Source organism: Piliocolobus tephrosceles, chromosome 4 (genome assembly GCF_002776525.5).
Source record: "Piliocolobus tephrosceles isolate RC106 chromosome 4, ASM277652v3, whole genome shotgun sequence".
NCBI classification, from domain to species: domain Eukaryota; kingdom Metazoa; phylum Chordata; class Mammalia; order Primates; family Cercopithecidae; genus Piliocolobus; species Piliocolobus tephrosceles.
The window spans coordinates 90,745,680-90,762,001 of NC_045437.1; the positions used below are offsets into that span (position 1 = coordinate 90,745,680).

At 32.0% G+C, this 16,322-nt stretch overlaps 1 protein-coding gene across 18 annotated transcripts in view; it reads right to left on the bottom strand.

The window, feature by feature from the left end:
- The window catches only part of FAM172A (family with sequence similarity 172 member A), a 511,553-nt gene that overhangs the window by 260,456 nt on the left and 234,775 nt on the right, over positions 1-16,322 (bottom strand). For 17 of the 18 annotated variants that reach the window (XM_026454283.1, XM_026454275.1, XM_026454273.1 and 14 more), the window contains one exon: positions 7,307-7,525. The exons of the other annotated variant lie outside the window; for it this stretch is intronic. In XM_026454283.1, coding sequence (XP_026310068.1) covers positions 7,307-7,525 — 219 coding nt within the window. The remainder of the gene's footprint in view (positions 1-7,306; positions 7,526-16,322) is intronic. 18 annotated transcript variants of the gene reach the window in all.

Genomic DNA, 16,322 nt, shown 5'->3' on the forward strand with positions numbered 1-16,322 from the left:
GTGTAGGACTGAGGTATTATTTTGGAACAATGTTGTACTGTAATACAAAAACATACTTGGTCTTTTTCCCTGGTTCCTGGAATAGAGCTCCTAAAACGCTCGAAATTTCATGAGTCATAAAGTGTCTTTTGTTATTCATGATAATCTCCTGAAAAAAAACTCATCACTGAGTTTATGCTAATAAGGTGACTTAGACTAGGGCCTTTAGATAGCCTCAGGATGGACTGGCCACCAGAAAGACCCAGTGATTAGAGGGTACTTTCAGCCTCGCCCACTGGCATCCAGGAAGGGGAGAGCTTCCAGGTTAGTAAACACACTGATGTGCTGCTGGGAGGGTGGCATGCTGAGAGAGGGGATGGAAGCTCAGGGTGCCCTTTCCCACATACGTTGCTCTATGCATTCCTTCCATTTGATTGTCCCTAAGTTGCATCCTTTATAATAAACTGGTAAACATAAGTATTTTCCTGAGCTCTGGGGATCATTCTAGAAAGTTATTGAAACTGAGGAGGTGGTAGCGGGATCCCCTAATCTATATTCAGTTGGTCAGAAGTATGAGTGGCTCCTCCAGGACTTGTGACTGGTGTCTGAAATAGGGGCAGTCTTGTGAAACTGAACTCTTTAGGGAGATAATGCCAGAACTGAACTGAACTAGTGGACACTCAACAGAAACTGCAGAATTGGCTGGCATCAGAGAAAACACCCCAGAAAGATACTGGAAGGTACAAGGGCCAGGGACCTTAAGAATTGGATTAGTTCTCAATTGAATCTCAATGTGAGAAATGATGTTATTTATTAGTCCTAAAGCCCCAAGACTGTGTGCCAGATGCTATGTTTGCTTTACATATATTATTATTATTTAGAGATGAAGTCTTGCTATATCAGGTTTGAGTTTTGCTAGACTCAAACTCCTAGGCTCAAGAGATGCTCCCACCTCAGCCTCCTGAGTAGCTGGGACTAGAGCCATATACGATGACACCTGACTACACATATTTTAATATCATTCTACTTTTCAGACAAAAACTCAAGTGCAGTGGTGTTAACTTGAAGTCACACTATATTAAATGGAAGAGCTGGAATTCAAACACAGGTCTATCAGATTGCTTTTTTTTTTTTTTTTTTGAGACAGTCTTGCTCTGTCACCCAGGGTGGAGTGCAGTGGTATGATCTCAGCTCACTGCAACCTCTGCCTCCTGGGTTCAAGTGATTCTCCTGCTTCAACCTCCTGAGTAGCTGGAATTACAGGCGCCCACCACCATGCCTGGCTAGTTTTTGTATTTTTAGTAGCGATGGGGTTTCACCATGTTGCCCAGGCTGGTCTCGAACTCCTGACCTCAGGCAATCTACCCACCTTGGCCTCCCAAAGTGCTGGGATTACAGGCGTGAGCCACTACAACCCAGCTTGGACTGTATTTTTAACCTCATCTCCATACTGTATCTCTATAATGGTATGATTCTGAATGTTATTCATACACTAAAACAGGAAATAAAAACAGTTATTATCACAATTTGCCTTAAATGACTATGAGCTTTAAGTTGATATAGAAAAATATAAATGCCTTGGAATGTATTATAGCAAACATTCACAATAACACATTTTTATGCTGATTATTAAGATACTAACTAAGCCTCTTTTTCTTCTTTCCAGTTATATTTTAAAAGACCTGGTGGCAAAAAACAAAAAAGAGACTAAAGATAGAGTTAATTGGGGTACACAAGTTTCTAAGGGAAGAAAAATCCTATATGAACAGCAGCAGCCCCTTGTGGTCTAAGGGCAAAAATAGTGTATCTGTAGTTATGGGGGGTGAAAATATGTTTTTATAAAGAATATATGTACATATTTAGCCATTTGACTCAGTTCTCAACCCAACACATTAAAAAACAGATGCTTTAAAAAGTGATCTGTTGCCAAGATGCTTGTTAAAATTTTATCAGTTGAAATATTAAAATTCATTATGAATTAATTAACACATTATACAAAAATAAAATGTTTTTGTTTCACCATTTTACAAAGTATTATAACCAGTGGTGATTAACACTGGGAATTTTGTGTGTCTTGATACGTGTTGCTCAAAAAGAAACTAAATTTATAGGATTACCACTAAATTGATGACATTTTCTGTCTTCACTCTTGAATTCTGTTGGCAGATGTTTTTGAGAACAAAAAATTCCATCTTATTACAAAACATATTAAGCAGGTTTTCCTGCCAGGCAAGTCTGACATGATGTTTATTGCCTAGACCAAATCAATCCCCCTAATAAGCCATAATATATGCTAGCAAGTACACTATTTCATAGTTAAGAAAACTTGCCACATGAAACAGAAAGTTCTTTGATCTCTCATGCTCTGCTCCTAATGTCTCAGAAAAGTGCTACATAATCTACTAGCTAGTCATATCTATTTCTACTCAGTAAGTAAAATAAAATTATACTTTGCTAATCTTAAACTTTTAGGCCCAAATGCTACTTTACTTTTGCCTGTGTATACCAGATATTTGCAAACATTTGAAAGGAGACTGGCTATTTACAAGATACTAGAAAAAAGACAATCCAAATACTTAAATATACTGGGAAAATAAAATAGTTCCAGAAATTAAACAATCATTGTTTGTAATACAAATAAATTGAACTTGATTGCTAAAACACTAGACAGAAATGACTTCAGTGGCATTTGCACAGAAGAGATTCAGAACTGTGAACATACCCAAGTCAGAACATCAAAAACATATTTTTGGAAAGAAAGCTTTAGTTTATCAGAGTCGGCTGTTTCTAAACAATTGCAAAAACACATGAATGCTGAAAAAAATCAATCAGAAAACTAGGCAACACCAAATATCTTACATATTAAAGAATAAGATTTTTGATGGATGTCAACAAATAATTGATAAATATTCAAGTATCACTATGTGCAATTCCAGGCTCTGCTGATTCCTATTCTGTAAATGTCTCATATTTGGATTTTTTATTTTGCGTCCATGTAATTCTCTTCCCCTCTATCCTCGGTATCTGTTTTTGCTTTCTTTCACATGCTGGATCTAATTCCTCTCCTTTCCTTCCCATCAGCAGAGTCCACAAATAAGTCTCATTTTAGGAAAGAGATGTTCAAGCACTCCAACCCAACATTAGACAGATTAGCATCAAGTCACTTTTGCCTATACTCTACACATAGTCTCTAAAATTCTGTTAACTGACCTTCCTTGATTTACTTGTCCTCTTATGCTCCAGTTTGATACCAGAATAACTTTCATTCCTATGCTGTAGGTTCCTTTATCTAGGTATCTTATCTCTTAGGCCTAATCTTTTTGCTTTGGTCTCCATCTAAGGGATTAAATTCTAGTATCAGTTCCTGACTCCCTCATAATATACTCTGTACTAATGCAAAAAGCAGTACATACCTGCTTTTAATGATTGACATGTAATGCCAAAATATATAAAGCATGCTCAAAGATCTAAAGGATTATGGGGAGATCTAGTGGAGAGGCATGAAAATAATTGCTAATATTAATTAAATTATTAGACAAAAATACAAGAGACATATCAAGATAGTATCTGGTAAATTCCATGTAAATTAGCTAATTATTATAAATTCCATGAATCTCAGTAAGGAGAGGTCATTGCTTATAGTGAGAGGAAGAGGTAGAATTTCAGCTAGGCACTTACAACGTGGGTTATAAGTGGACAGAATTTTGGATTCAGGAAATAACAGGAATTGAAATTACAGATTCCATAAAGCACAAAGTTTGTACAGGGTAGAGTAACCCCAGCTGTACTCTTAAGAGCAAATGTGTAACACAGAAATTGCAATGAGTCATGTTGAAACATTTCCATTTTCATCCATAATTTTAGCAGTATAATGACACAGCTCAAAAGGAAAATAGGATATTCTACTTTTATATATTCAGATGAAAATATATAGTTCAAGGTATCAAATAATGACTCTCTATCATTAATTTTTGGATTGTAATCTCAGCTACTGGATTGAGTGGGAAGTCAACAACTGTAGTGCTGTTTGACTCTTTGTTTTGGTTTGTTGGAATGTTTCCTCATAGAAAATCAAGTTGCATACTTTAATAATGCAGGACATATTTCAAAAAGTAGTAGTTGTAGTGTGAGGTTTTAATCCTGGCTCTACAACCTTATTTAAAATTTATTGTGGAAGATCTGCTCTACAAATATTTATTATGAAGGCTCTGTTCTAGGCTCTGGAATACAGTAGTGAGCAAAACAGACTAAGTACATGCCCTTACGAAGCTTATATTAAGAGCTATGTGACCTTTGAAAAATTACTCAAAGGTGCGTGTGTGTTTATGGTACAAACAGGCTTTCTTAGTTGCAATGGAAAGTGGCAGAGGGGAGGATATGATAGCTCCCGCTTCTGGGGCAGGGTTCCCAGACTGAGGTTCCACCCTCCAAAAGCTAAAAATTTTTGACCCACAATCTGATCTGTAAATTCGGATCAGTATTAGTCATACTATTTGTAGAGGATATATAAATATACATAGTTAAATAAATACTTACATTTATACATATAAATTGTTCATAAACACTTAATAGAGTCCATTAAATAATACCTGGTCAAAAATCTATTTTTGTCATCAAATGTTGTTTACTATATTGTATCATACATTTACTATACATGGCTTCATTTTCAAATTTCAGATACATATTTTGTTTTCAATCTACAGAACAATGTGGTAAAGAAGAAAGAGGGGAAGAATCTACAGTAATTACAAGTAGATTTATTATCTACCGTTTACTAGCTTTGTGATCCTAGACAAACATCTGTGTATCAGTTTCCAACTATAAAATCAGGGCAAAATGATGTGATTCATCTACTTATTAGGCTGTCACAAAGAATAGAAGATAATTTCAAATTGTAAATTGGTAAGAAGTATATAAATAAAAGTTAATTTAGTTCCATCATATAAGATGCTCTATGTCTGAAAATTACAAATACTTGGCATTGGGAGATAAATAGAAGAAGAGCACTAGTATAAGTCATTTCTAGAGTGGATCAAAATTACTAAGAAATTAATACACCTTACACAAAAAGAACCATTCTTCTCTTTCCCACTACAGGGCCAAACCTTACGATCTAAAGGTATCTTTGAAGAGTGTCAGCATATCTCTGCTATTTTGCAAAATTCCAGAATATTTTAAGAGAAATGATGTTTACTATGAAAAAACATTTCATAACTAAGACCATCGATACAAAGTTGTATTATGTGTTTGGGCCTATTTTTGTCTTTTGGTGCTTCTGGTGGGAACCTGAATTGATGAATGAAATGGGACAAAGAGGCAAAAAGACTTAGAAAAAAGGGAAAAATGACAGGAGTTTAAAAAAGAGAAAATAATTAAAAATAAAACAAAAGGAAAGAGAGCAGGTCTCAACAATGAAGCAACATAAAAAGAATGTTGTTTCCTTGGTATAAGAAAAAATAGATGCGAGGATAAACAAAGCAGATGTGAAAAACAGAATAAAGAAAATGCATGCATACAAGAGAACAAAAGAAAAAAAGCAAAGCAATGGTCACAAGATAAAGAGAAAACAGGAAGAAATAAACTTACGGGACAGATGTCTGATATCTGAGATATATGCTTAATCTGTACATGTCATAGGCAAAAAATTGTTTAAGAAGAAATAAACTTAATATACAATATCATTTTGTTTGCATTTTACATAAACAAGTAGGTACACATTATAATTTCAAAACCCTTATATAATTCATTTCTGGAACCTGGATATCAGAGGTAATCTTTTAAAAGTTTTAACCTGTCATAAGATGGTGGTTCACAGACTGGATCATATAGAAGAAAGCTTAGTACAACTGATAGAGAAGACGGTAACATCATGACCCCAATGTAATCATATAAGAGAAAGGGGGTGATATAACTGCATTGGAACAAACAAGCTACGTATTGCTTCCAAATATAATAAGTGTTCTTGCTTTTCAAATAATATATTAAATAGTGAGATGCTTTCTAAAAATTTAAATATTACAATCTGCTTAATTCATTATATGAACTGCTTTGAGAATTCTTTGTCAGCATACATTTTTGGGGTCTTGAGAATATATATGCTGTTTTCACCACTGCTTAACTGTCATAGCTTATTCAACAGACTGACCTATAAATAAAATGTTTTGAATGTTTAAAGTACAATTCCAAAAAGTAGAGTGATTATGCCATGAACTAGAATAATATAGAAAATAAAAACTTAGAAAGCAATATATTTCCCCTAAAAGGTTGTAGGAAACATTTTATTAATGATCTTCTTAAAGTAAATGTAAAAATAGCTCAAGTTGAATAATTTGAAATGTTACTACTATCCTATGGTATAATTTATAAAATGTTATTTTCTCTATGTTTAAGTGTTCTGAATTGCTCACTTTTGAGGACTATTCCAATATACTATTTTTCTTAACCAGCAGCATTTTCGACATGCTTTACTATTAAACTTCTAGCATCCATAATAATGGCTTTGAAAATTGACACATGTCTCATATATATAATTTACAGTATGTATGTCAAGCTTCTGAATATATCCAAGTGTAAATAAAATTGTTTGTGCTCCCTACAGAATTAGAAATCCTTGGGCAGCACTGCTGTAATGATCCCATACTGATAGTACTACAAAGTGCAGAAGTTCACTGGGTAGGACAAGAGAAATGGACAGAGTTCCCTCATTACATTACCCCTACACTATTTTAGCTTAAGTATTTATTAAGATATTAATTACTCTTTCTCCCTCTATCTGCTTTTAGACATTAGGCTGAGACACTGTAGATAGTTGCTCATCGTAAAACAATGCATTATCTAGTAAACCTTACCCCCCAAGATGAATGTTTTGTATGTAGCATTATTAATTCAGCAGGTTACATGCCTTAGAATTGTTAGGCTACATATACTCTCTCTTATGGAAAATATAATGGCATGTTATGTTGTTTCAAAGATATGCTATGTTTCCTTAAAGAAACAGCATGTTTGGAAATTGAACTGGCAAGTTTTCTGCCTTCTGCATCCATCACAATAAAATTATCTTAGAAAATTTTTCTTGAGGTAGTGTATGACACAAAAGGAAATAGAGTTTGCATTTGTGACTTCTATAAAATGTCACACTGCAATAAGAATGAAGCATTTTATAACTCTGAATTAAAAAACTCATTTAATCCAAGTAGACAGCCATGGGAAATAAATGATGGAAAATAAAAAAATTAATACTTTCTTTAAGAAAAACAAAACAATCTATATAAAATAAAATGTACACAAGGTAAAGAAAATAGTAAAGGAAAGTAGTGATCTCACTCACTCTGATATACAATTGCATCATTTCTTTTTCTCTTTGGGGGTTACGATACTTCTCATAGAAATCACGTCGCTTCTTTGTTTCTTTAGAAACTTTATCTTTTCTTTCCCGTTTCTCTGCTGGTTCATCTGAACTATCAGATGATGACTGTACATGTATCTTCGGCTTTTCTACTTCAATATAGTTTTCATTGGGATTTAGTACTATAACTCCATATCCTTCCTGTTTTGAAATGAAAGAAGGTAGCATAATTTAAATCTTATAATCCATTTCAATTTTCAGAAAAGTTCTTAATTGCTTCAGACTAAGCAATTTTTATATAGTTGCATATTCATTAAAATACTCCTTTAGGCAGGATTATGATTTTATTTTTTTCAAAAGAAAGTCATTTAAAATTGTTTGCTTTTATTGTGTATACAAATAAGCATTTATTATTTAAAAGAACAAAAAACATAATTGCAACATAAAGATTATAAAGCTTAAATTAAAAAATTAATTCACATCCCTCAGAACCCAAAAAATGATTGAAATAAATTAGCAAATAACAAGTATACTTTCAAATTATATTAATATTTATACTATCTGTTTTGAAAAAACAACCTCTGAAATTGAAGTTCACAATTCAAACTGCATTTTTTTGTATATTTTTCTTTACAATGGCCCTTTAATGAGCATTTTTTATTTGTCTGAGCAGTTAAAAAGGAATAAATCTGATTTAACATTCCAAAACCACCCATATCTACATTATTATAAACACATAACATCTACCTGTGTACCTTGAATTTTATTCACTTCTTTTCTTACAGGAGGCCAGAAAAATCATAAAGCAAAATAAGCCACTGTCTTACTATAATGTATGGAAACAAGTCTTTAATCTTAAACTTTCTTTCACTTTTCAATCTACCATAAAAATTCTCTTTATTAAAAAATACAACCAGGAAATAAGCAAAATTCCAAAGTTAAAAAATACAGCTTGTTGAGTTATTAAGGCTTTTTTTAAAATTTGTAAAACATATGTTTTCCTGTCTTATTTCTTTCTAGCCTGGTAAACATTTCTGTGGTTATCATTAAGAAAATGTTTGATATTTATATTATGTTTAATGGAATAAGCTAACCATGAGAAAATATAGAGAGGGATAAACAATTACCACTGACAAGCATGGGTAACACAAATTTTTGAAGCTATTATATATCTTGTCCTTTCTATTCAATTATGTGTTGTGAGGTCCCAATTATGTCCTTGTAAAATACTATAAGGTCATATTTAAAAGATGTATGATATTATAATAAAAACATAAGAACTACAGAAAATAGCTCATAAAATCTATTTATTAGAAAATCTATTTAATAGAAAATAAAACTTATAAAATATCCTTACTTATATATAGTTTTTCAAGACAGTAACTGTAGAATCTTCAACTTGAAGTTTAAATTTTAAATTCTTTTTCTGCCAAACCAACCATAAGATGATTTTAAAAAACTGACAGCAGTAATAGTAAACCAGTGTTAGCATAGACTCAATTATCTTATTTTAAAATATGCTGCATTGCTGCACATGGTTGGTTTTTTTAAACAGTTGACTTTACAAACTACTTACAAACTTCTTTGGAATTGTCTTCTGTTTTTTCCTCCAATCGGATGACATTATTGTCTAAAATCATTATTTGGTTTGGAAATTTTCAAGATCACTGAAGTTCTGATTTTAATGATAGGACTATTAAGATATAGTCATCTTACATATATGAAAACTATATAATAATATATAGCAAACTGATTTACAAAACACCACCCATGCTTCAACAGATGTTCAAATAAAACTTTTAGAATAATGCTTCTTTCACAAAATGCTAATAAAACACCTTACAAATTTTGTAATTTAAACATTCTACATCAAAGCAAAAGAGAATTTTTTTTATAGTTTCTTAGTTCTAAGTCAAAAGTTTTACCAACAAAAGATATTTTATTTGGTCCTGCTTTATTCTAATCTGTATAGCTTTTCAAAAGTCTTGTAATTCATTGTGGTCACTGTCAGGTAGACAGATTGTCACTTGGTGATTTTCTACAGTTGGACACACTTGACCAGTTATTAAAATCACATGTGAAGGACGTTCCTACCCCTCTTCCTTGTGCCTCTTACAACTTTTCACGCCCTTCTCAAATTTCAGCTATAACTTCTCCTCCCACTAAAAGTAAGTTAAAGAACACTGTTGCACTCTGCTAAACAGGGTGAAATAGAGGCATTCAGTACACTGTCTCTGGTGTAAGGAACATAGTCAAAAAAGGTCACCATAGGCCAAAAAGAAAATTGCCTCCTTACTAGATTCTGTACCATGAGTAAGTGGTCTCCTGTCATGTTTCTTCCCTGCCTTCTCTGAGTGAACTGAACTTTAAACACACACACACACACACACACACACACACACACACACACACACACACACCCCACCCTCTCATACTCGGGCGTTAAAATTAGCAAGACCAAAATAGAAACTTAAAATTAGTAGAGATGAAAATAGTGATATACTACATTTTAATGATAACATGAAAAATTTCAAATTCAAAAATCTCAGTCAAGGTAAAAGAGTGGGACTTTAATAAATTGATATAATGTGGCATTATCTTTATATAATGAATAAATCTCAAATAAAGGTAAACTCTTTGAACAAAATTTACAGTCACCAGAATTGTAAAACTATTATCTTATTACTTAATCAATAAAAACAATATTTTCATATCTGGCTTATTTGAGCAGAACTTTAAACTTCAATTTTTAGAAATCATAGATTGAAAAATTATCATGCCTATTTAATTTTAAATAGACTCTGAAATTTGATATGTTCCATCTAAATTTTAAAAAGGCATTTACAAATCATCAAAGAAGCAGTATTTGTCTAAGTTATTGATTATGTAACTGAAAATTACATGATTCATTTGTTCAGTATCATAAAGGCACAATGTCAGTGTTTCACTTAGGCATCAACAGATGAGAAATTATTCTATTTTCAAATCACCACTATATAAATCAATTGAAGATTTATCATTTAGATTTCAACAATGGATGTTTCTATTTAAACACCCAAGCTGTTTAGAAAATATTTTATCCTTTAGATATTTTGGATTGCCGATTTAATTAATGTGACAACAATCAAGAAACACTCAGGAACATTCTCTGTAGAAATGAGAGCTGATATTAATAAATGTCTTTGTTGCAAATTCAATTACCGTTCTGTAAAAAACATTTACAATTAAAATATTTCTGATAAATTAATTAATGCAATATTAACGGAGATCATTCATAACCATTTTATAATGAGCAGCAGAAAGCAGGAGTAAGAAAATAAAGTGAACTATCCCACCTATGTGCTCTAACCACAGCTATATAGTAAAAATGTTGTCCTTCGTTTCTCTGTCGTATGTAACACTGGCAAAAATTTGCTTTATATAAGCTACGAAGATTTTTGCCATGTCAATATCAATATATGGAAATTAAGGAGTCAAAGAAAATAAAGTAAAACAAAGCAAAGACAGAATGTCAGTAAATTTTACCGTTTTAAACTGAGTAACATTGACTTCTTCAAAAATCAGACTAAATACCGTTTTAAAAAGTGATTCTTTCCATTCCCAGTAACTCAAGCAGTACACAACAAAATTAGTAAGAAGAGATGCTAGTGTGACCTTTCATGAATCTACCCATAAAGTTTTATGAAACTACACAATAATATCAGGCATCAAGTATATCTTAAAAGAACTGTGCATTGCTACTCTACAAAGGAAGGCTCCATAACTTATGTTTAGACTCTTAAACATTTTATATTGAAGGATTTCTTTTATATTTAATTATTCCTTAAGTATGCTACATTTCTTATAAGATAAAAAGTTAGGTCATTTCAAATACACATCGAAATCTTTTATCTTTGAAAGGATAAAATGATCAAATCGATTATCTAGCATTCTACAACTAAATAAATAAAACTTCTGGCATCCTTTATAATGATTTATCAAATCAATTCCAATATCCAACATTTCAAAAGACAAAGCATACATAAAGTTGTTAATTAACTCATGCTTGATCACAGTCTAGTAGAAATTAAGGTGATCAAGAGAACATATATTGGTAAAAGTAAGCTTTATATCTTTAATTCATCTCATGCCACTTTTATACTTTTGTTGCTGTAATTCTACTTTCATTTTCAGACCTGTGTTTACAAGGTATAAACTATGGAATCTTAATCAGAAACCATTCCTAGACATAGCATTTTATTCAGCACAAGAACTTGTGATTTAAATAGAATACACAGGTCTTTAGGCCTTCTTTACTTTGAAGTCTGTAGATGCACTTACTAATAAATAATAAATCATTTATCATTCAACCAACAAATGATGGCTTAGGTCAGAGAGGTCTAAAACAAACAGGTGATGCCAAACACAAAGAACCAAAAAGGAAAACTTTGATAGACAAATTATATCAGTACAAATATGCACTTATCAAGAAGATTCTGTAAACAGATAAAATCTTAAAATGCCTGACCAAAACCAGACTTTTGACCCCAAATGAAATCTGATAAAACTGAAGACTTATCCATGTTAATTTACCTAGTCATTACCAATTATAAGAAAAATGGAAAACCGGCAAATTCTACATCTTTTCAAGTATCTTGTGGTTGGCTAAATAAAAAAATCAGCTGAAAGTACTTGGCTCTGCATATTAACTTGACAATACTGCAAGCCACATGTGACCAGAGAGGTCAGGGGTTAGAGTGGAATCCTTTGACCTGTGGAACTATCTGTTTTGGTCTTCAGGCAAGGCTCTGTAAGAGATCATTTTACACAAATTTATCAATCATATTTCTCAAGTTCACCATTCTATCTGCTTGGTTTGAAAGAAGATAGGTGCTCATCCTCAAGGGTAATGAGACCCAAAGTGCTTTATCTATAAATGACATCTACCCATAGACAAACCACTGTCCATTCATCTTTTCTGAAAGATGTATGTTGTATTTATTCACATCTTTTTCCAAGAAGGGTATGTATATGTCACTGTTGCAACATCCTAGGTGCAACAGTGAGATGAGGTCATGACAACCAATCAGAAGTCACTAGTGAAGCGTTAAAGTAAACATAGCTGTTGGAGCTGCAGCTCTGCTTGAAAAATGCCCCCTCCATTATTTTAGCAATTTTCTCAAGACGTGACCTGGGACTGAAACGCGTGAAATGTCACTTGATTCCGTTTTGTGTTTCTTCTCAATGTGCATTTAGGTAACAACACTCTACTAATATTTTGTAAAATGTTCTTCACAACGATACTTCAACTTGTAGCTTCATGAATTCTAATGCTGTGTGTTTTCCACGGTATAAAAGTACCATAATGGGGACCAATATAGATTATCCCAGTTAAGTTTCCAACTTCAAATAGCTCATCAAGTTAGTCAGTAAAAGAAAACATGCCACAAAAAGTTTTCAGAGGACCACCTGTTGTCTATTATTTTTACATAGCACTTACTCATAAATCATAACACAGGGTAATTAATCAAGCTGTCAAAGAGAAGGTCAAAGGTTATATGGTAGAGTCAGAAGGTCATGCATGGGCTGATAGAGGTCAGGGTCACACCGCATTCCTCATTATCAAGTTGGGATGAGAGACGGCCCAAGCAAACAAAAGTGAAAGCAGATGGAGAAGTGAGTGGATAAAAAAAAAAAAAAAAAAAGAAAATTTCACAAACAAAAAGAAAAGTGAAAGAAGACTGTCAGCTGCCTTCAAATAGAGAATAGAAGAGAAAAGAAATACACTGAAATGTGTTCAAAGGAACTCAAGAACATAAAGAAACTACAGTTTTATTAATTAAATTAACTGAATATAACTTTTCTTGGCTATTTTATTAGTGCATACTAAGCAATATTAGAAAATACGTGTTTGGCATCTCTGTACCTTCTCCAGTTAGATTAACTAAGGTAAGGCAAAGAGTTCCAAGGATGAAGTATAATTTACAAAAACAAACAAACAAACAAAAAACTTACAATAAGAGTTTTTCCCTCTAATATTGTGTGAGGGTTATAACACAGATGCAGATAGTTTTAAGCCATACAACAGATAAATTCTTGAGTATGATACAAATATACCCATAAACATAAATGTATCATAAAAGTCCTTTTGAATAACAAAACAGTTATAAAATATTCTATTATTACGTTGGCCTGAATTAGATGCAGAATACTGTGCAAAATTAGCTGTCACCCTTTGCTCAAAATCTTTGTTAATCTCATTTTGAATGTTTGCAGCTTTATCAACACATGCATCAATGTCAGCTCCTTGGTTACTGAACCGCTGTAGTTGGAAGAAGATATAATTAAAATGTTTTGGCACAGAAAAGGTGAAATTGTATCTTCCCTTGTTCCCTTAGGAGTCTGTAAAACATGAAAGATATATTGACAAACACACACCCTTGTCTCCAGTTCTGACATGTCAGGTCATCCAAGCACTATTTATTTTAAAACATGCGCTTTGCACTTACCCATATTATCACCCACTTCATTTCTAACTTTTCCTGTGTTTTAGAACATTATGTTGCTTAAATTTTGCAAATTTCTCTTCTATTCACAATTTACTTATGGAAGATTCCATAAATGCACAATAGTACCATTAATACATTTACCATTCATTTTGAGGACAGAAATACGATTTAACACCATAGTTTTGTGAAATCTTTTATATTCTTTGCTTCTCATTCTCACAAAATGACACAAAGGTATACCCACACATTTATACATTAAACTAAAAAGAAGTAACAAATTAAAACTGTTGCCCAGTCAATGATATATCAAAATCCCTAAATGAATTTAGGAAATCTAACAGATATCTCTTTATTACATGGTCTAAAGAAGACTTGGATGGCAGATTGATCTCATTAACTTTACTATTCCTCATGCTAGTTATGCCTGTATGTTTTGAAATGCTGAGTGGAAGTCCAATGTTCTCCTGACTTCTTATTGAATTCTATTATAAAGTTGTATAAATATAGTAGTTCTCAAACATCTCTGGTAGCCACATGGGCTTTCAAAATATTATCACTTTGACCCAATCATATATCATACAAACATATGCTTAAGTTTTTAAGCTAATTATAAAACCTGTTTAACGATTACAGTACTCAAATCATTCTATATTAAATATGCCACCTTTCTCTTTCTTCTTTCAATTAAAATATCATGTGTTTAAATTATTTTCATTGGTTTTTCAAGAATATATCAGTGCCTGTGGTCCTAGAGTCTACTTGCAAGTATGAGGACATAACAAAGAATCCTATTCATTCAGTCAATAATTCATTAAACATTGATTTCATACAACAAACATTTAATAAGCAACTACTATCTACCAAGCACTATGCTAGTAATACTTAAGAGTCTACCTGTATCCTAATCTAACAGTCACTTTTCATTTTAAGATATTTTCATTCAGTAGAAAATTTTAAATCTAAATTATATATACATTCCTAAAATGTCTATATGGGACCATTTCATTTTTCAAAAAAAGGGAAATGTGAAAAGGAAAAAAAGGAGAAAAGAGTAATAATAAAATGCTCCTAAAATCAGGCTAATTAGATTTTCAAGAATGATTAACCTTAAATGGTCAGTTAAGTTTGTGTTAAGAGTGGTATTTAAACTTACTCTGTAACAATGAAAATGTAATGTTTGAGGATGTGTGTTTGTGTGTGTGCATGTTGTGTTGTATACATTTACATATTTTAACAAGTAACATCATTTCATAATCTAAGGGAAAAGCTTCAATATACATTCATCTCCTAACAGGTGCAAATGAGTATAGCTATGAATTTCTCTTCCCACAGTGACCTATGTCAGAAGATCTTCTCATACTTCTTCTGCTAAATAATTTAATTACTTATGAGTTATGGTTTCTTTGTAACCTTTTAAATGACTAGCTCATTAAAATGCAAAAATATGCAAAACATGATGTCACTGGGTCAAACAGCTGTGTTGGTAAAATTATGACTGTGAATATCCCCAAGAACATGAAAATATTAATAATTTATATTGCTCATTAGATGGCAAAAACTCTTTAAACAGATTTAGAGACAGATTAATTTTATAATCACAAAATGCTACACTACTTCATGGAAACAAATCTTTCCACCATCTGTGACCCTTTGGTATACATGAAACATATAAAAATTCAAAATGGCTTAAGGTTTTTACATTATAATATGCATATTCAGGAAAAAAGTCATAAGAACCTGAAATATGGAGGTAAAAACTTTGTTAAAAAAACATATCTATTTGCCAACTTTAATATCAACTTAATTTTCTTTCAAAGAGACAAGTTATAGTATAAGACAGTCAACAAGTCATAGTCCTGCAAACCAGTAATAAGATAATTGTCTTACACGTCTTAAAATTGTATGTCACACTATGAGTTCAAATCTTTCATAGAATCTTCTTGGTGAATGACAAGAGTGATGAAATTATATAAACAAAGTATTATCTATCATATTTGAAGTTCAAAATGTTTCATTCCTCTGCTTTACAGTATCATGATGGTGCTGAAAGTAAAGTGCAGGAAAAAAATCTCCCAAAGTATCAGTTGTTTTTAGATATAGAAATATTTTTAGGTTAAAAACAAATGGGATAATTATTAAATCTCTGCTATTTAGCCAGGAAGCTAGCTTCCTAATGATCATGTTTTTCTATCTCTTAAGCAATTTAAACATCAAATACATTATTTACTACAGTAAATTATAAAAATATGTTCATCTAGTATCAGCCAGCAGCAACAGAATTACTTTTATGTGCACTTAATAATGCTCTTTTCATTAATAATCTATCATGGGCAAAAATTAATGAATAGACAATCCTGACATGTGGTCTTTTAAAAACACACAATGGTTAGGTAATCCTAATTTTAAAATTCTATTTTAAAATTCCTTTTTAGAAATGTTTAAAGTAGAAAAAAAGCTGTATGCCCATCTGAGTTCTGATGTGAAATAATATTGAAGATAGTTGTTATGTG